This window comes from Onychomys torridus, chromosome 21 (assembly GCF_903995425.1).
Source record: "Onychomys torridus chromosome 21, mOncTor1.1, whole genome shotgun sequence".
Taxonomy (NCBI): Eukaryota; Metazoa; Chordata; class Mammalia; order Rodentia; family Cricetidae; genus Onychomys; species Onychomys torridus.
In genome coordinates this window covers 4,894,528-4,916,047 of record NC_050463.1, presented here as the reverse complement: position 1 = coordinate 4,916,047, position 21,520 = coordinate 4,894,528, and the positions used below count along the sequence as shown (strand labels likewise).

The following is a 21,520-nucleotide window of genomic DNA, read 5'->3' as shown; positions in this document are numbered from 1 at the left end:
CTCCCACTGCATTTGTGGCCCTAGCCCACATGAGAATCTCAGGACATTTTGACCACCAAGAGGATTGAATCCTGGGCCTCTTCCCATCCTTCCATGCTGAACTGGTGGCATTCCATTTCAAGCAAGATTCTAGATTCAAATCCAACCCTAGGAACATTCTGATCTTGACATGCACCTCTGGCTACTACCTGTGAGCCCCGAGACATACAGTTAGGCCACTCTGTGATCTGGCTTGCTCACTCCCTAGTCCAGCCCTGTTCTCCAAGTACTTAAGAAGCTGAGGCCAAGGGGCAGGATTCAAGGGCTACAGTGTGAGTTCTAGGCCAGTCTAGGTAACTGAGATAGACTCCATCTCAAAACACACACACACACACACACACACACACACACACACACACACACACACACAGAGTTTACTTTAACTGTGATTGCAGTTTTGGTTTGGTTTGGGGGCAGGTTTTCAGTGTAGACCTATGTATTAAAACTCGGCTATGACTTATCCCAGGTGCATGAACTGACTTTTTGGAGCCCATTCCCTGTGGTGGGATACCTTGCTCAGCCTTGATACAATGGGGAGGGGCTAGGCTCTCCTTCAACTTGGTATGCCAGACTTTGTTGACTACTATGGGAGGCCTTAGCCACTCTGAGGAGTGGATGGGGTAGAGTGGGAGGGATGTGAGGAGGTGGGAGAAGAGGAGGGAGGGGGAACTGGGGTTGGTATGTAAAATGAAAAAAAATTTAATAAATAAATATATTTTAAAAAAACCCTCGGCTATAATCAATGTTTTCATCTCAGATGATGGTCATTGGATAAAATACTTGCTCAGCACACACAAGAACTCTGCATAAACAGGGCATGGTAGTAAAACCTGTCATCCCAGTCAGTAACTGGAGGTTGAAGCAGAAAGATCTGAAGTTCAAGGTCAGCCTGAACTTTATCAGCTGGTTTAAAAGACAAACAAACAAACAAACAAAAATCATTGATTAACATAAAATGTCAGGACTCAGTGTTCATCATGGCATGGCTCACCAGGTAGAAGTGCTTGCAGCCAAGACTGATGGACCTGGTGTGGTCCTCAGAACCAACATGGTAGTAAGGAAGAACTGGGTCACACAGTATGAATTCTTACATGACTCTGAAGACTACTCTTCTGTGCAAAGGCTTTACCACATTGATTACATGCATAGGAATGCTCTCTAATGTGAATTCTTTCATGACTGTGAAGATTTCCCTTCTCTGCAAAGGCTTTCTTACATTGATTATATTCATATGGTTTTTCTCCAACATGAATTCTTTCATGTCTGTGTAGATCACTCTTCTGTACAAAGGCTTTACCACATTGATTACATTCAAATGATTTCTCTCCAGTATGAATTTTTTCATGACTTAGAAGATTAGTTTTTTTGTGCAAAGGCTTTACCACATAGTTTACACACATAGGGTTTCTCTCCAGTATGAATTCTTTCATGTCTGTGTAGATCACTCTTCTGTACAAAGGCTTTACTACACTGATTACATTCATAGCATTTCTCTCTAGTTTGAATTCTATGTACTTGATGATGAAGACTGGGATATGCAAATGCTTTATAACTTTGATTATACTCATAGGGTTTTCCTTCCAAATGAGTTTTTTGGTGTACTTCTAAAGAGCAATCAGATCTAAAGGCTTTATCATGTTGATTACATTCATAGAGAGCCTCTTCATTATTGGTTGTTTGATATGTTTGAAGATGCCTGTAAAGCCTAAAGCCTTTAGTAGATGACTCACATTTATTATTTTCTCTTCCCTCATAAGCTTTTTCACATCTTTGAGGAGAACTTGAAGTACTTGAAGAGTCTGACCACACTGACTGCATTTGTAACATTTTTTTTTATACTGTGAGCCACAGTATATGTGCACAGTGTTCCAGTAGAGAGATATGAATTTCCATATTCCTGGTACTCATAAGGTTTTTCTCCAATGAGAGTTTGTTGATGAATTCCCACTGAAGTTGGAAAACCAGTTAATTGTAAACTTGTATCACAGTCAACATGTCTTCTCATAGTGGGGACTACCACATATCTCCCAGTTGTTCTGAGAGAGACAGAAGTACAATGCTTCTTTCCATATCCCTTATCCTCACATGGATTGTATCCAGAGTGACAAATGACACACCTGGTAAAGGAAGATAACAAATAAAGGGTTTTCACATTGCATTCACATAGTCAAATGTTTTGTGTGTCATACAGATGTGGAATAGAGATTCATGTTTCTACACCAAGACCACCTCTTGGTCACTCACAAAGTGCTCCTCTCACTAAAGTATGCTAAATCACTCACAACAAGTTTATGAGGAACACTAGCTTCAATACCAAAGCTTTGCTTATAAAAGGTCTTGGCCGTATACTAATGCCCTCATCAGTGACATGATAATTGGAAGGCATGATGATGGTAATTGGATGGACAATTCTACAACATGCCTCTCACATGGCTATGATAGAAACTGTGACGTCTATTATGGCATTGTTTCCTTGTCTTGTCCTTAAAGGAATACTTTGAAAACTGTGATGAGCTACCTGACATTGGAGTACATGGTGTGGTGACAATTTAATAATCATCCCAAAGGTATGCCTATTTACACAGTTGCTTTTCATTCAAAGTTCAGGGCACATTAACATTTTTTCAAACTGTTTGGAATCTCCTGCTCAGGCAGCCCCATTGCAGAAAGCCCAACATCCTTGGCTCCTCCCCCAGTGATGTCTGGGACCATGCCCACCAGCTATTTAAGACCCAGCCCATACATCTGCCATGGGTGCTCTGGTGATCATCTGTCTCCTGCTTTTCTGAGAGCCACCTGGGAGTGCTCTGCTTTTTGCCGCCCTGTTTATAAAATATGGATTTATTAATTCAGTTTGATTTGTGTTATTGCATCAGTGAATAGGAACCCACCAACCAGGGATCCAATACTTATCTTTGGTGCACTGGCTGGGGTGAGTAGTCCTTCCACAACCATGTGCTGTGGCTGTGGAAGGCCATTCACTCTCTGCTCACTCCACATCTGCCACACTGAATGAGCAGCTCAGTAAGCCTCCCATTCCCAAACCACAATGTCTTAAGAGGTGCAGGACCTCTTCCAGCTTCCAGACTGCCTGCTGAGCCACTGCAGTGCCAGGTGACTCCAGCCTGTTTCAGTGTAGCAACATTCTCTTTCCTTGGAGTTCCCCTGTGTGAGAGAGACTTCACCACAGAGTCCACCCCACACACAGCTCCCAGATGCAATTTCTGTAACCACTGCCAACCACACCCTCAGTAAATGGCTTGTGAATGGGTGCTTGCTAAGTCCAAGTTCAGTCTCCAGAAACTCTGGGGTTTTCTTCTTCAAAGTGGGGATGCCAATGTACTGCCCCCTTCCTCTCTCTTCCTGGTTACTCTGCATCTTATTTTGAGCGAGTAGTTTGGCCACACTGTGATTCTAATGCTCCCATTCCTCCCACTCCCCAGTTCTGTTTGTCTGTCTGCCTGCCTCTCTACTTCCTGGTATATGATCTGGTCACACCAAGATTCTCCCCACAATGCATCCATTCTCTCTGTTCCTGTCTGCTCTCACATCCTGAACTACTGCATAAATGTCTCCAGCCTGTTTGTCTGTCTGCTCCCTCCTTCTTTCCTCCCTCCAGCCAGAGCTGCTGCAGCCACCACTGCTGCTGCTGCTGCCACCTCCACCACCATCTTGCTGCAGCCCATGGGGTCCCTCCTCCCATACTCCCCACCCCTAAAATTCTACATGCCCACTCCACCCTTACACCCGTTCTCCTTCAACACACTCTGCTACACCGTCCTCCCTCCTAAAAATCTCTTTTTCCAAAATTCTCCACTTGCCGCTCTGACTTACTCAACTGGGCAGCATGTGCTGCTACTCTGTTTTTCAGTTTCCCTCTGCAGCACCTGCTCTGGGATCCTGGTATCAGGCTGCCCGACCTGCTAGGAGCCTCATGAAAAAACTGTTTCTGTTAATGATCCTGTTTACTCTTTATGTGTGGTGGAAATATGTGAATGGTATGGCCACACATGTGTGTTTCTGACTAGTTTTGAATGCCTGAGTTTAAGCGTCCTGAATGTGTCTTGATAATTGGGTATGTTTTAAAATCTAGATGGCTTGTGGCTCCAGATTGAAACTGTTCTGGAGAACATCACAGCCACCATTTTGATTGAGGTTAAAGAAATACTTCACCACCATCTTTAGTAAGGGTAACCACTTGGACTGACCCCACCAAAGAGACATGAGCTCCTCAATATAATTTGGGTTAGGATCTATTTCTATTTGATAATTTCTGTCCTGTCCTAAAAACTAGGTTTATAACAATGCTGCTTTTGATCATTGATATTGAAATTAAATTGTTTGCAATGTTAAAACTTGGTTTTGCCTGATATATCTTAGGATCACCACTGAAAACTACAGACTGAATCTTCTGGCTTTTACTAACATTGGTCAGCTGTAACTAATTGGGTAAACTGTATGTCCAGACTTAATTTCCAAATGCCCTCAAAGTTAATCCTAAACATTTGTCTAGTTTAGATATACCTAACAGATTTTGTTCCCCCATTCTCAAACATTCTCAGAGATCTGAGAATATGGCATGCAATATAAAAACTTTTTATGGGAGACATGCCAACTCCTGGAAGCATCCTCTATCTTCTCCAAGAAGATGGATGGCCACAGAAGATCTTTCACTTGGAGCCTTGTCTAAAATGTAACGAAGCCAGCCACACCACCAACCAAGGATACCAACTGGACAAATGCTAACAGGTGGATTTCATGTACATGCTCACTCATAAAAAGCTCAGTATCTCTTAACTCTTATGACACATTCACAGGATGGATGTTCCTCCAATCTCCAGGGAAACAGCAGATGCTATATGGCTCCAGTACTCCTGGAACAGATCATTCCTAGATTTGGCATGCCATCCCCCCATGCTCCCGGGACTTCACTGCTGGTACCACCTCTCCTGGCACAAGTGGGCACCTACCCAGCAAATGAAACCTAGTTTTCCAAGATGTCCCAATTAAGGGCATATTTGCCCTCATGCCTCATTCATTCACCCTAGACTCTTTTGTACAACCAGGACACTTCTCAGTTCCATTCTTTCTGGCAGTCATCCTACTACCAATGGCTATTCATGTTCATAAGGGCAATGATAATAAGCTATTCTTTTTTTCTCCCAGCAACCTGCATTATCTGCCTTCTCAAGAACAGATGCCTGAGGTTTCCTGGACTGCAGCTATCCAAATGCTTCTCCACCCATACCCCTGCTGAACATGGGACCACATGACTTCCAACTCCACCTTACCACATCATCCCATGCTAGCAGGAAGTAGACAGGCTTGAACCTGCACCCATATATGCCTCAAAATAAGTTGGGATGTTTAGAATCTCTAGCTGAGGGGGCCTCAATCCAGAAAGCCCACTATTGGCAGCTCCTCCCCCAGAGATGCCTGGAACCATGCCCAGGCCTACTGGCTGTTTAAGACCTGGCCCATAGATCTGCCATGGGTGCGCTCCTGTTCTGTCTCGCCCTCCTGAGAGCCCCTGGAGTGCTCTGCTTTGCTATGCTCTATGTATTACATCTGGATTCATTAATTTGGTGTGATTTGACTCATTGCACCAGTGATGGAGGAATCCAGCAACCAGGGATCCAGTACTTACCACAGACATACATATATATCAGCTTACACGTGAAAATTACCTTACACGTCTTGTAGAAATTTGATAATGTTCTTCAATATTGTGGTCTTCCCATTTGTAACCTAAAATACAGTACCAGAAAATGTGATATATTATTGGAAATTAGGAACAATAGAAATTACTGTCTTTCATGAACTTTATTTAGAACAATGCCTGATTTATTCAGCAGATTTTTTCTTCTTTAACATTCAGAATTATAGGAGAGCACCAATGTCCAAGTAAGGCTTCTTCCCTTAAGTTAAAACCTGACAGACAGAAAGTTAACATTCTCACCAATACAAGTGAGGTTCCAGCAGGTTTCCAGCATCACATCTTTGTAGAGACTCTTCTGGGAAGGATCCAGCAAAGCCCACTCTTCATGAGTGAAGTTCACATGCACATCCTCATAGGTCACTGCATCCTAAAGTATCCCATAGATGTACATAATAGAAATGGTGAGACTGACTGCATTGTAAATATATACTCCACTGGAATATATTTACATAATTCTGTGTGCTTGATACATTCTATGACAGGTGTCAGTAAATACCAAATGCAGTCCACAACTCATTTTAAAAGGAAACATCAAAAGAGAATGACACCTTCCATTCCAGTGTCCACCGAATAGAACACAGCACAGCAGGAGAAATGACTAAGAATATATACAGAGAGACATGCAGAGTAACACTATTTAGTATACATCCTAAAACAGTAAAACAAACACCAAAAGAGAGGGAGTATGTGATGATGGGTCAACAGATATGATCAAAATTACTAACTTCAAGAAAAGATAGACAATCAGGGTGTGGTGGTGCACACCTCTAATCCCAACCCTCGGGAGTCAGAGACAGGTGAAACCCTGTGATTTCCAAGCCTGCCTTGTCTGTGTAGAGATTTCCAGGACAGCCAAAGGTACATAGTGAGACCCTGTCTCAAACAAACCAACAAACAAAAAACCCGGAAAGCACTGAGGCCTCACTCAAAATTCCTCCATTGTGTTAAACATTCACACCAGTTCTATACTTGTCTATCATAAGCTGGAGTGACACCTATTGAACTGTAAGGCTAATAATTCCCAGGAAGAAATCATTTTTAAGAAGTTACTGACCAATCTGGGCAGTGTTGGCGCATGCCTTTAGTCCCAGCACTTGGGAGGCAGAACCAGGCAGATCTCTGTGAGTTCGAGATCAGCCTGAGCTACAGAGTGAGATCCAGGACAGGAACCAAAACTACACAGAGAAACCCTGTCTCAATAAAACAAAAACAAAACAACAACAACAAAAACCAAAGAAGTTACTGACAGACCAATGAGTTCTTAAGAACATTAGTAAAGTAAATGCTGATCCTCAAACAGTAAAACAAACACCAAAAGAGAGGGAGAATGTACAGATGGGTCAACAGATAAGATCACACATTTGAAAACAATATAAAAGTGAAAAAACATACACAAAGGTAGAGACAATATTACACACCGACAATTCAGTGATTCAGGAGATCACTATTAATTTCAAGTGTGAATGCATTCTTGCTCTGAAAAATGACATCAATGCCAAAGTTCAAAAATCATGCTGTGGAAAAGTTCAGCACAAGAGCAAATGCTACATGTACAAAAACCAGATTCCATCCTCCAAAAATATAAACATAAAAATATCAGGCAAGAAATATGGACTGGCAAGGAAGAGCAATTGCTTCTTACCTTACCTTATTTAAGAATGGAATCTCTACTGTTGGTGATGGCATGCCTATTTGAGAAGGAAGGGGCTGCTCCCTTTCGACAAAACAAAGAAATGTGGTGAGACTATATTCCTCCAGAAAGGATCCTACCAAGCAGAAGTCACCAATTGTGACTCTAAGTCACAATTGTGATTGTTTGTCATCAATGAATGCTCACACCAAAGACAAATGCTCAAATCAGCACACCACCTGGAAGGTTTTTCCTTCAACCCTCAACATTTTGACACAGGTCATGACAGGCTCACTGTCAAACCATGATCTGATTTCAAAGATCCCCATATTATGTGATAGTCCCAATACTGTTTGAATGTCCACAGTTTCTTCTGACATGCAAGGAAGTCTTTTGACTATGACCTCATGTAATAACAAATCGTGAGTCTTATCAATCCAAACACAGTGGCACAGAATATATATTTCCCTTTCAAGAAATTAAGGAAAGATTGGACCAAGGCAAGTCTGAAACCATGCATGACAAACACCAAACATCTAATGATAATGTTTTAGTCCATGATCTTCATGGGAAGAAGTATGGCAGCCAGCAGGGAGATGTTGGGCTGGAGAAGAAGCTGAGAGTTCTACATCTTGTGGGAGAAAAGCATCCAAATGACAACAGAGCAAGACCCCCAAGAACTCTGGAGAAAAGAACAAGATCCACCCTGCCCAGGAAGGATAACAGTACTTGCTAGTTTTGACAGATACACCTTCCTGGTCAGTAAAAGTGTTTCCCCACCCAGAATAAAACAACTCAAGTAGTAGCTTAAAAAGCTCCTCCAGGAACTGGTCCCATGACTTGGGCTCCCCCTAGAATGGGGTCCAACAATGGCCTGGCTTTCATAGACAAAAATCTCTCAATAAATGGCCAAAGCTTCATATATAGACTGAAAACTTCATTGTGCATACAGACCTCAGAGTTCTGGCCAGATAAAAAGAATAAACAGGATATGAATTTAAAAATAAATAAATAAACAAAACTCTCAAAAGAGTCTACCAAAGAATGGATAGATCTCCTTCCTTTGCTTTGATTCTGACAGCTGCAACCCACATAAGGAGGGATTTTACCCCCCTGTGAGATTAAGTTTGAAACCCTACCTACCCTTACCTCCCACCTCAACTGCTTTCCAGGCTCAGGAACCAACTGTTTGCAACCAGTCTAATCATTAATTTCTCAGGTCATTACAGGCAATGCAGTCCTCCATAAAGGCTATTCACTGGACTAGTGTAGACACCCAGCTGACCTCCGAGTCCACCACCAGTGGATCCTTTTTCCAGTGCAATGATACTGTCTGGGTCAAGCAAGTAGACAAAGAAACACTGGAACTAACCTGGAAAGGACCCTAAACGGTGATTCTCTCCACTAATGTGGCAGTGAAGAAAGCTGGCATTACACCATGGATCCACCACACCCAGGTCAAGAAAGCAGAAGCCCCAGATGCTGCCATGTGGACTGTCTCTGGACGATGGACCCATTAAAATTCCGTTTCATTGATCCCAAAGCCGTTCTCCTCCCCATCCCTCTCCCTCCTCTGGAGTCTCATGAATACAGGGTAAATGCTGCAGCCTCCACTGCCCTTAGGCCTGGACCTGGGAACTAAGGACAGATAGAGGGAAGGTAACTCAGACCAGCAACCCGTATTTATTGTGACCTCTGCTCACGGATGCCCATGTTAAATGGCTAGAGAAAGGAAAGATGTTGGGGTTTATCTATTGAGAAAGAAATACAGGGTTTGGGGATATAGCTCAGTGGTGGAGCGCTTGCCTAGCAAGCGAAAGGCCCTGGGTTCAACCCTCAGCTCAAAAAAAAAAAAAAAAAAAAAAAAAGGAAAGGAAAGAAATAGAGTTTCCAATTCTATGCATACCCCATGATTAGGCTCCCTGGTTGCCAGAAACAAGGGAGTTTCCATTACAAAAAGTGGGTTTGTGAAACTGAGGCTTCCTGGAAAACATCATTTAAAAGATTCTGGCCTAAGGAAAACAAGAAATCCTTGCAGAATCAGACCCTATGCCACAGGAAGGAACACTGAGGATGGACTTAACCATTCCCAGCCAGAAATAAGCCAGGATTGCTGGTTATGTTTAGATACCTGGCCCCAGTCACACTACACAGGGATAGGAACTAACCAGACTGTCAGCCCATTGACTGACAGAAATTGCCATGACCAGGGGCAGTCCAAATTATTGTTCTGCATTATGGGTTAATTCATCTGGACAACAACAATATTTCTGAATCCCTGAGACTACTTGGTGGTTATGTACCAATGGTTTGACTTAATGTGCCTTATCTGATGCTTTCCACACTAAGCAGACAGGTTGATCAGCACCTGGTGGTAATAAAACATTGCATTTCTGAATTAAAACAACAGTTAGATTCTCTTACAAAAAAGATCCTACAGAACTTTAAAGGCTGAGACTTACTTCTCATAAGATGAAGGAAACTATGTATGGCTTTGGATAAAACACTTCCTGTAATTTTTGGGAAATAACTGATACCAGTCTCTGGTCTACTTGTCCCATTGGCTAACTCCTGTGCTATCAGCACTGACCGATGTCAAACGGTGTGAGGCAGCCTTGGTGGGTATGAGACAGCGTGAAAAGATAGCCACGCCGTGCACACACTGTGGAGGTGACATGGTATGTTGGAAAGTTCTACCATGCAGACATGGCATCCACATGGAAAGTTTTGTTATTACAGCAGGAGGGGGGGGAGAGAGAGAGAGACAGAGAGAGAGAGAGAGAGAGAGAGAGAGACAGAGAGACAGAGAGACAGAGAGAGACAGAGACAGAGAGACAGACAGAGAGAGAGACAGAGAGACAGACAGAGAGAAGAGGTGCAGCCTCATGGAAGGAGATAGAGGGAGAGAGGAAGGAAGAGAGAGCAGAGAGATGGGATTTCTCTTAAGGGGAAATGATGATGTCAGGGCATGGGGCACATCCCCAATGGGCAGGCCAGAAAGCTAACAACTTAATTCTCATTCTGATTGGATTAATGGTGGGGCCTGCATCTTGACTGAAACAGATGAGTCCAGGATATGACTCATTTACTAACACTAAGTCCAGAAGGGATGCAACAGGCCCAAGTCCTTAATGGGCCCCAGACCTTAGCACAACTGACTCCAATATGGAAGTCCCAGGAATGCTGTAAAGCTCAGCATGTAGAAAGCACCACCAGCCAAAAGGAAAATAACGTCTAATCCATCAAACTGCATACGTATAGGAAGTCTCTAAATGTACTAACCCTTGCCAGGCAGTGGTGACACACACATTTAATCCCAGCACTTGGGAGACAGAGACAGGCAGATCTCTGTGAGTTCGAGGCCAGCCTGGTCTACAAAGTGAGTTCCAGGACAGACTCCAAAGCTACACAGAGAAACCCTGTCTTGAAAACAAACTAACAACAAATGAATAAATGAAAGTAAATGTACTAACCTTGCTTTTTAGACTACTTCTGCATTTGGCTAGCTGTTCTCATTAACTCGTCTGTCAACGCAGAACATGCGTTTTGTGCTTAAAAGCTCATCCTGAAAAAGGCTCAGGGCTACACTGAGATCCATAACACCCAGTGTACTTGCAGGCAGATAATAAAGACTTCCTATTGGCCTAAAACCATGTGCAAGCAGTCTTCTCTGGTGAATATCCCACAACAAATACCTCACAGAATTTTCTCCATAATTGACTGTAGGCCTTTTTGCTACACAACACACACTCATGGTCACATGTACTTTGTAAAAGAGTCCCAATGTCATCACACCTTAGCTTTATTGTGCACCTGGAATTGGACTGATTGTTGCCTAGAAACCTTTTCCCAAATTGCACTGTTTTAAATATGGTGACAGTGATCTACCTGGTAATAGTCTCCCTGAAGTCTGATCCAGGTTGACAAAGTCAGTCTGCACTGGGTTTTCATTCTCATCATCAGGGACCCCGACAAGTGGTCCCCATGTGGGACGCATGACCCATAGGGAAGGTAAAGAAGAGTTCATCATAAATAGAAATAATGATAGGGGGTCATGACCTTAAAGTGAGAGAGTGGGACTAAATATGGGCTCTTCTCAGTTATATGAGACAAAGCATTTTGAACAATTATTGAAATATTTGTTAAGTTCCAGAGGAACAAAATATTCAGAGCTACAGGTCTACAAACTTTAGAACACACAGGACCTAAAGCAATGACAGACCATGAAAAGGGGATCATAAAGTGACATGAACCACATGTGGATCACTGCTGCTTGACAGAGTTCCAGCTTTCAACATTGTGGATCATAATTCTCCACTAACTCTTTACCTTCATTTTTAATAATCCTCACTGTATCTAATGGGAGTTCCCTTATGCCTTTTCTTTTGGGAAATTTTGGGTGGGCTTCAGTGTAGGATGAAGGTGTATACAATGGGAACATCTTTAAACAAAATAATTCTTTGGAAAAAATTCCAACCACTGTGAAACCATAGACCATGATAACTCTGCCTACTCCTAAACAGGTTCACACAAGCAGCTAGAAAACTTAGATGAGGAACATATGCTTGATACATAAAGTTTATTTGACAAATAAGGTTTTTTGATAAATAAGGTACATTTCATAATCAAAATTTATAATTTCCTAAGGTCTACTCAGTTCACAGTATTATTTGTCTAGCTTTGTTTTTGCTCACTTTAAGCATTAGCTATTGGATAAATTAAGCAATATTCTTTAATAGAGGGTCTGGTTCCCCAAGAAAGTTCTTTTCCAAAGATCAGACATTTCAACAAAGACTTGGAGAAAGTTCCTGCTTGCTGTAAAGGGAGCCATTCTCCTTATCTCTGGCAAAGGGAACTGGTGGCCCTTCCATTAACACATGACTGTGGTGTCTATTAACTCCTCATGGTCCATCTAGCTCCCTCAATCCCTGCTCACAAGCCCCAACCCAGCACACAAGCCCCCTTCCTCCCATTCCCATGTACTCCTGTGTGCAATTGTGGAGTATGTAAGTGTAGCCTTCTTTAATAAAGCAGCAGCTGTTCAGATTCCCCCTCAGATCCTGTCAGCCTCCTGCCCTCACCAATTCCACACCTCCAGTTTTGGACCTGAACTTCGACAGAGCTGGACCCTGGCAATAAAGGACCTTTGGGACTTGTCCTTTCTCAGGATCTGACTGAAACTCAGATTTCTTCTCCTCATCCTGTAGTTAATGCTTAAATGAAAGCTTAATTTCATGGTATAGGAACTAATGGAGCAAACTTCATAATTTTGAACTGTATCATTGGGTGTGCTTGAATGAGACAAAGAATGAAAAGAAAAGGGCATGACTGTCTCTAAGTATGGTGGAGGAGAGAGTTTATTATAGATGTGTGGGAGAGCATAGTGAGAGGTAGGGATATCTGGGGGAGTCCAGAGTGCACAAGATCAGACTGAGCTGGGTCATGTGGGGAGAGTGGAGCAGTCAGGAAGCCAAACATACAAAACAGAAGAAGACAAAAATGTCTAAATTACATATGGAAGGGCCTTGGGGAAGGACAACGCAGCTTCTGGGCAGGGGAGTTCAGGATAGGGGGTTTAGTATGCTAGACATATCCTGTATCAGGTAGAGATTGAAGGATTCTGGGAGAAATTGGTGAGCAAATTAGAATTGGTATGATAAATAGTTACGTCAGCCATTTGTTCCAGGCTTGAAACTTAACATCCCAGCCTTTTGTTTATAGAAAATCAAGTGGCAGTTAGAGCAGTCTGCAACCCTTAATTGCTTGGAAATCTGCTGGAAGAGATACATATTAGCAACAGAAGATAAAGCCGAGGAGGTTAGGGGGAAACTTGTTTCTTAGGTGTCCTTTTGAAACTTTTAGGCCCATGGTCCTTGTCAGTCTGGGAGGGGAGTCCCAAGACCAGGGACAGAGGAAGATTACACGCTCAGGAATAGTCAGGTGGGGAAACAGGGTGTTGATTGACAGGAGTATAAATCTGTCCATTTGACATACGAGAGGTAGACCGAAGTAGATGGCCTGAAGTTTACAAGACTTTTTTAACTTATAAAAAGAGGTACAAATTTTAGATATGTTGGCATTACTACTGTTTGTAATCTGTACTGAAATCCACATTGTAGGAAAAGCAGTAGACTCATGCCCTTGTGTCATGGTAAAAGCTTGGGGACCCAAAAATGATTCTGGGTAAAAGCATGAATATTCTTTAAGGTGATCTCAGAGAGGACAGAAACTTTCTGTGGAGCAGAAGGGCAATAGCTCACCTGACCTTGATTTTAAATATGGAATAAAGCAGGGCCTCTTCCCTCTATCCAGAAGACTGGATGTATGTAGATTACTCTGGTGTTTTAGCTCAAGAAGAAGCACTTTTAAATCTGTACTTAGACAACAAAAAAATGGAATTTAAAATCTCGAGCTGGTGGCTATGACAATAGAAGCCAAGCTTTCCCAGAGCTAGATTAATAGCTCATCAGAACTGCATTGATTAATAAGACTTTGAGCTTTGAAGTCTTGACATAAATGTAGCATGGTGAGAGACAGAAATTTAAAGCATTATTCATTCTTTTCATATCCCTTAAATCAATATCTTATCACAATTTAAATTTGATGTCCTCACACCTTACATAAACTTGCATTTACACAACTCAAAATTTCTTTTTTAGGACCTTAAAACATTTCAAAGATCCTCAAAGCTTAACCTTTAAATGTTACACCTCTTTCTATCCAAACATTCACAGTGAGACAGAGGTCACTGTAGCACAATTTTCCTTTAAAAAATAGTAAAGAGTTATATTGAAGTATGCTTTGTGTTTATCTCCTTTGGAGTCTGATAACAGGGTAAATGGTGACTAGACCTAGTAGTAGCTCCAGGAAAGTGAGGCCTGTGGGCACATTTTTACATAGGAAGAGAACTGAGAAGGCAGCTGAAGCCTGGGGAAAGCAGCTGGGTGTTTGCTGCTGATAAAGCTATAGTCAGTCAATATCCTCAGAGATCTGAGGACACATCATAACTGGAAATATAATCTCAATGGTCCATGTATCAATTAAAATGGAAGTGACCCATTACCTATACAGGTTACCATAGACTGCAGTGTAGTCAGAAGATTTCTTCAGTCCCGCCTAGCCTGTGGTCCCACAGCCACTTATAAAACCATTACTCAGAAGCTGATATTAATTACAAACTGTATGGCCATGATCTATGACTCAACTTTCTTGCAAGCTAGCTTTTATAACTAAACTCAGTCCATTTCTATTAATCTTATGTTGTCACTGTTCCTTGGCTTTACCTGTGTGCTGCTACAATCTGATCCAATGGACAGTAGGATGTATCCTCTGCCTCTGCCTTTCTTCTTCCTGTCTCTTTCCTGGATTTCCTGCCTGCCTCTAAGCAGCCTTGCCATACAAGACAGCATAGGTATAGCAAGGATCCACAAATGTATATATCTCAATTTATTAAGGGGTGCAACAGGAATACAGACTCACTAATACAAAGAAAGGTAGACATGCTGCTGATCCACTGCTGATCCAGCTGCCAATCTCAAGACCAATAGGGACCAACTGCAAGCCATTCTCCAGCACCTGACCCAGTCTTGATGACCCAAAACTAAGAAAGACAACTCTCCCTCAGCTCTAAAGGGGTCACATATGCAGACAAAGCCATAGCCTAGGGCTTGTGCCACAAAGCCATGGCTAAATGGAATGAATTCCCACAATACATGGGACTTTGGCTGCCAGACCCAGGTCTGAGATTTTGTTCTGTGGAGGAGCAGCTTGGGGGAGTGATATTACTTTTACTAAGGAAAGTATGGCAATGAATCCAAAAATATTCAGTTTGAGCAGAGCCCTGACAGCAGGTAAGGCATAGGGCAGTTTTCCCAGTGGTTAGTTGCTGTGGGATGGTCTTTCTGTATGCTGTGAATATGTATTGCTCTTTTTGGTTGATAAATAAAGCTATTTTGTCTGAATGCCAGGCAGAATAAGGTTAGGGATTACATTCTAACTAAGTATTGGATGAGGAAGGGCGGGGTCAGGGCAAAACCTGCAAGAATAGAAATGGGTTAATTTAAATGTAAGAGCTAGCTAATAATATGTCTGAGCCATCAGCCAAATGTTTATCATTAATATAAGCCTCTGAGTGGTTATTTGGGAACAGGCATGTGGGAAAGATTCATCCATTGACATTTAATGTTACCACAATCCAGAGTTGCCCTGTGCTATCTATATTCTTTGGATACCTTAATGGTTCCCTCTATGCTGGGGTAGTTCTATCTACAACAGGGAGCTTTAACATTTTTTTTTTAATTTTTTGAGATAGTGTTTCTCTGTGTAGTTTTGGTGTCTCTCCTGGAACTCACTCTGTAGACCAGGCTGGGCTTAAGAGCTTAAACATTTTATTTATTTATTTATTTATTTATTTTGGTTTTTTTCGAGGCAGGGTCTCTCTGTGTAGCTTTGTACCTTTCCTGGAACTCACTTGGTAGACCAGGCTGGCCTCGAACTCACAGAGATCCACCTGGCTCTGCCTCCTGAGTGCTGGGATTAAAGGCATGTGCCACCACCGCCCGGTGAGCTTAAACATTTTAATTGCCATATTCTGCAGATCTCTGAAGCATTTGAGAACCACCTGTCTATTAGGTATGTCTGAATAAACAAAACTTTGCTTGCTTCTAGTCACTTGTTTTAGGATTAACTTTGAAAATATATACAAGGGGCTAAATAAGGCTTATTCTTAGAATGATTATAAGTATAGTTCTGCATACTAAAGAATTTCATCATTTAAAAGGAGACTAAACATTAACTTGTACTTCTTAATTATCTCTAAAAGTTTACAATAAGTTAGGAGCTTTTATAAGACTAGGTCTTGGGCTGGAGAGATGGCTCAGGGGTTAAAAACACCAGCTGCTCTTCCAGAGGACCTGGGTTCAACTCCCAGCATCCACATGGCAGCTCACAACTGTCTGTAATTCATCTTTCGGGGGATCTGACACCCTTGCACAGACATAAAACACTGATGTATATAAAATACAAAAAAAAAAAAAAAAGAGAGAGACTAGGACTTTACTTTCTAATTGTATTTAAGGTGACTGACCATTAACTGGCATTTCTTTTTTTGTTTGTTTGTTTTGTTTTTTTGTTTTTTGTTTTTGTTTGTTTTTTGTTTTTCGTTTTTTTTGAGACAGAGTTTTTCTGTAGCTTTGGAGGCTGTCCTGGAACTTGCTCTGTAGATCAGGCTGGCCTCGAACTCACAGAGTGCTGGGATTACAGGAGTTCGCCACCACCGCCCGGCTAACTGGCATTTCTTAATCATCCTTAACAGTTTACAATAAGAGAGTAACTTTTATAAGAGTAGGAATACATGTTCCATCCCGGTTAGGTTTTGCCTTAAAAATGATTTTGTATTGCGGCTCTTTTAGTATCAAGATAAAACTTTTATGCCTCAGTATATTCCATAGAGAGCCTGGCAACTTTACCGATCCATTTTTAGTTCGCCATGAATGAAAATGGGTGCAGTAGAGAAACCAAAATACATATTCTGAGGGGGTGAAAAGGCATTTTCATGTCTAGTTTCTTGAGTTCTTTACATATTTTGGAGATCAGCCATCGTTCAGATGTGGGGTTGTTGAAGATCTTACCCATTCTGTAGGCTGCTGTTTTGTCTCACTGACAGTGTCCTTTACCTTACAGAAGCTTTGGAGTTTCAGGAAGTCCCATTTATTAACTGTTGATCTCAGTGTCTGTGCTACTGGTGTTGCCAATGCATTCAAGGCTACCTCCCACTTTTTCTTCTATCAGGTTGGTTGTAACTGGATTTATGTTGAGGTGTTTGATCCATATGGTCATGAATTTTCCCAGGAATACACAAGGATGACCTCAGCTAAGATCCTTAGCAATAATGGAGATGGTGCCTGAACTGGCCATCTACTGTGATCAGATTGGTGACTACCCTAATTGTCATCAGAGAGCCTTTATGCAGTAGCTGATGGAACAGATGCAGAGATACACAGCCAAGCACTAGGATGAGTTCCAGAAATCCTCCTGAAGAAAGGGAGGAGGGATTGTATGAGCCAGGGGGTCAAGGTGATGTTGGAGAAACCTACAGAGATTGCTGGACCTGAGATGGTAGGAGCTTTTAAACTCTGGACCAACAATTAGGGAGCCTTTATGGGGCCAACCTAGTCCCTCTGCATGTGTATGATAGCTGTGTAGTTTGGTCTCTTTGTAAGGCTCCTAGCAATGAGATCAGGACCTGTCCCTGGTGCTTATCTGGCTTTGGGAACCTGTTCCTCATGTTGAATTACCTCAACCAGCCTTGATCCATGGGAGCAGCTCAGACCTGCTTCACCTTGATGGTGCCATGCTTTGTTCAAGACCCTGGGTGTCTTGTCCCTTTCTGAATGGAGACAGAGGAGAAGTGGATGGGAAAAGGGTTAGATTGGAGATGGGGGGAAGTAATGGGAGGAGGGCATAGAGGATAAACTATAGTTCATATGTAAAATAAATTTAAAAAGTTAAATAAAAGTTTTATATATAGAAGGCAATATAATGGTTCTATATAAGCATACATTTGTGGAATTATCAAGTCACATAATTAATACATATAGCTATTAATAAAAAAAGAGAGAGAGGACTAATGTGAAAGAAAAAGGAAGTTGCAGAGGATTGTGAATGTAGAAAGGATATAGCAGAAGAAATATTTGGAATGAGGGAGTCTACCTAACAGAAAGTTGGAATGGATGAAACATTAGTTGTTTGGAAATAGGAATGGAAAGGAGACAAAAAGTGGAAAAAAGGCTCAATGTGCTGCTTCACCTCAGTTTCCTTGCTATAAAAATAATAATAATGCCGGTGGGCTGGAGAGATGGCTCAGTGGTTAAGAGCACTGACTGTTCTTCCAGAGGTCCTGAGTTCAATTCCAAGCAGCCACATGGTGGCTCACAACCACTTGTAATGAGATCTGGTGCCCTCTTCTGGCCTGCAGGGACACATGCAGGCAGAATACTGTATACATAATAAATAAATAAATCTTAAAAAAATAATAATAATGCTGGATGGTGGTGGTGCACATGTGTAATGCCAGCACTCAGGAGGCAGAGGCAGATGGATCTCTGTGAGTTCGAGGCCAGCCTGGTCTACAAAGCTAGTCCAGGACAGGCTCCAAAGCTACAGAGAAACCCTGTTTTGAAAAACTAATAATAATAATAATAATAATAATAATAATAATAATAATAAATGAATAAACAAACAAACAAACAAACAAATAAATAAGAAAGATCCTCTTGAAGCATGACAGTAACACTGAACCACTGGCACCTCCATCTCAGGAAAACACTGGCAGGAGAATCCTGCATAGGAGGAAAGCCAGGAGCAGCTCTGACTGTTCCTGGAAAAGGGCGGCCCCTGTGACATTTCTCAGTGCTCATGAGTCCTCTGTTTACCATTGTATCTTCTTTTTAAACTTTGGAAGCAACAGCAAATCTCCCAATTATTGTAGATTAGAATGGATCTTTGTACAAAAACAAATTCCTAAGGTTACAAAGTTATACTTAAACTAAGAAAAGTTAACTTAGAGATCTATGTCTAAAATTATAAAATCCTAATCTTATAAAAGCTACTAGCTTGTTGTAAACGGTTAAAGATAATTAAGACATGTAAAGTAATGACCAATCACCACATAATGGTCAAATCCTTTAAAGTGCTCAAAACTAAGTTTGGAGTCATACTGAGCACAAATATGATTCATTTTAAAAACAAGATTTGCCTTTCTATATATATTCTCAAATTTAAGCCTAAAACAATTAACTAAAAGAAAAAAAGTTGGCTTAAAAGCAGATATACTTAATAGCTGGTTGCTTGATCAAATTATGTATGGGTAAATATACCTATATTCCCCTTTCTCTTTATATATAAATTCAAGGTTTAATAGTATTTATTTTTAGATCATAAAAGATAGTGTGTTGCCAGATTTTTCTTTGGGTCACCAGCTTGCAAAAACCAACCTGGAGACTTATTATTAGTTATGAAATCTTGGCCTATAGATTAGGCTTGTTTTAGTTAGCTTTTATAACTCATATTAACTTATTTTTATTCATGTACTTGTTGTCATATGACTATGGCTTTTACCTTTCTCCTGCATTTCTACCTCTCTCTTCTTCTCGCTGGTGACTCTGCTGGTTTTCTTCCCAGAGACTTCTCTGTCCCAAGAAGTCCTGAGTAACTTCTTCCTGCACAGCTCAGGGCCATTCAGCTCTTTATTAAACCAGTCATAGTGACATATCTTCGCAGAATGTAAAGGACTATTCTGCAGCAGCATTCACAATGAATTTCACCCTTCCTTTTGCAAGTGGCTTTTAAATTTAAATCACTTTAATTCTTATGTGTCTGCTTCTGTCTCTCAACTGTTGGGAATAAAGGAGTGTGCCTCCCAAGTGCTGGGATTAAAGGTGTGAATCACCACCTCACTATGGATTCATTATAATACTTATTCTTATAGGGTTGTCTTGGTTTAATTTGGTTCTACTTTTTCCTTATTTTTTAATGCAATAATTTTTGCTGATTTGTTCTGGATTTTTTCCTCTGGAAAATTTTAATATTCTAATCTCAGTCAAACATGATGCCAATTTGCCCACTATTTAATTATTTTCAGATGTTTTCTCTCTCTTGCTCATATGAGATACATAAAATTTCACATCCTTGCTAAGATTTGCCAGGCTGCCATTTCCGTTCATGCCTCCCATGACCCACTGTCTTTGCCATTTACCTGCCAGTGAGTGCTTTTCCATTTTGATTGCTGTATAGCTATGCCACTGCACAGGCCCCATGAACTGCAGATGTTCCTTTGACCTTTCTTAGCTGTTTGTCTTCCAGCCAATTGTGGTTTACTGATTTTGTGGTGCCTTCCTCAGTAGGCCATTCCATCCCAAGTCTAGAGGTTGACACTTTCCATTTTCATTTGGTCTCAAATAATAGCAAGGACCAGCCTTAATAATCTTCTTCCCAGGGGCCCAGAAGAGAAGCTATGAATGGTGCAAATTATTTTAAGGAAAAGAATCTAAGTACACTGAGCTCTTAGTCGGTCTGCTTTATTCCTCTGGTATAAAACTCTATCTACACATCTATGCTTTTGTTCTCATGCCTAGCTCCTTTCTTGCCTGATTTCTCTCTCTATTTATCTGCTGTACCCTCTAGGTTCTATCCTAATTCTCTCATCTTAGTTCTGCCCCATCTTGGTCTCTCTCATCTTGTTCTTACCCATCTTGTTCTTCCTCATCTGGCTTTTCCTCATCTTCCATCTCATTCTTCTAGTTCTCCAGTCAAAAATCCTCTCTAGTCAAAATCATCAGAATCCTCTCTAAGACTCTGAGGTTTATAGGTACATACCCATGCAATAGCAGTGTCTAGCTCAAGCAAGGCCAGCAGGCTTGAATTCTTGCAGGGTCATGAAGGCAGGTAAGAGTTTTCCTCAGGCAGTGACCATCAGGCTTTCTTTTACAGCCTAAAAGGTGAGTGGTAAAGGAGGAGGTCAACTAAGAGCTAAAATTGGTTAATATATCAAAAAGGGAATTTATGTGTTCAATCTCCATTCCTAGAAGTGGTTAGGTAAAATGTTAGGAGTCTATAATGTTAGTATAAATACCACTAAGGCTCTATAAGAAAGGAGGGTCTGAGCTTAATTTACCTTAATTCAGGAGATCATTTAGCCTTGGATGATTGATAGGTATTTCAGATAAAATACATTGTTATGAGTTTTTGGAAGTGTACATAGCATACAAGGAAATCATTGCAGGAGTCTATATATACAAAAGCTAAAATATCACCAAGACTTCTTAAGCCATGGCTTGACCTTCGGAAAAATCCTTGACTTTTCCAAGTAGTAGCTTTTGTGATAGTAGCTGGATTCCATTTCATTTTCCTGCGGCTTGCAGCAATTTGGGGTCCATCAATGGTTGATGAGCCATCAGTACGCCATGCCTTAGCCAAATGATTTGACCATTCTGTTGGTCCCTGCAGTTCAATAGTTGCCTCTCTTGGAGGAGGGGGGAGCATTTTAGGCAACTGAACTATTTCTTCAGTGCTAACCATATCCTGGACACTAAGGAATTCTGTTATGTACTAGTTCCTGTAATACCTTTCCTTCC

At 41.3% G+C, this 21,520-nt stretch overlaps 1 protein-coding gene and 1 long non-coding RNA gene across 2 annotated transcripts; both read right to left on the bottom strand.

Moving 5' to 3' along the window:
• Positions 1–951: 951 nt before the first annotated feature.
• Positions 952–1,857, bottom strand: LOC118571904 (gastrula zinc finger protein XlCGF49.1-like). Its single transcript, XM_036171237.1, is given in 2 exon segments — positions 952–1,409; positions 1,411–1,857. Coding segments are annotated over 2 exon segments (747 nt in total). The 3' UTR covers positions 952–1,109.
• A 3,867-nt stretch (positions 1,858–5,724) lies between these two features.
• Positions 5,725–20,815, bottom strand: LOC118571444. The gene is made up of 3 exons (XR_004943368.1): positions 20,763–20,815; positions 5,999–6,125; positions 5,725–5,787 (listed from the first exon to the last, which is right to left on the bottom strand). It is a non-coding gene; the product is annotated as an uncharacterized LOC118571444 (long non-coding RNA).
• Between the last annotated feature and the right edge of the window lie 705 nt (positions 20,816–21,520).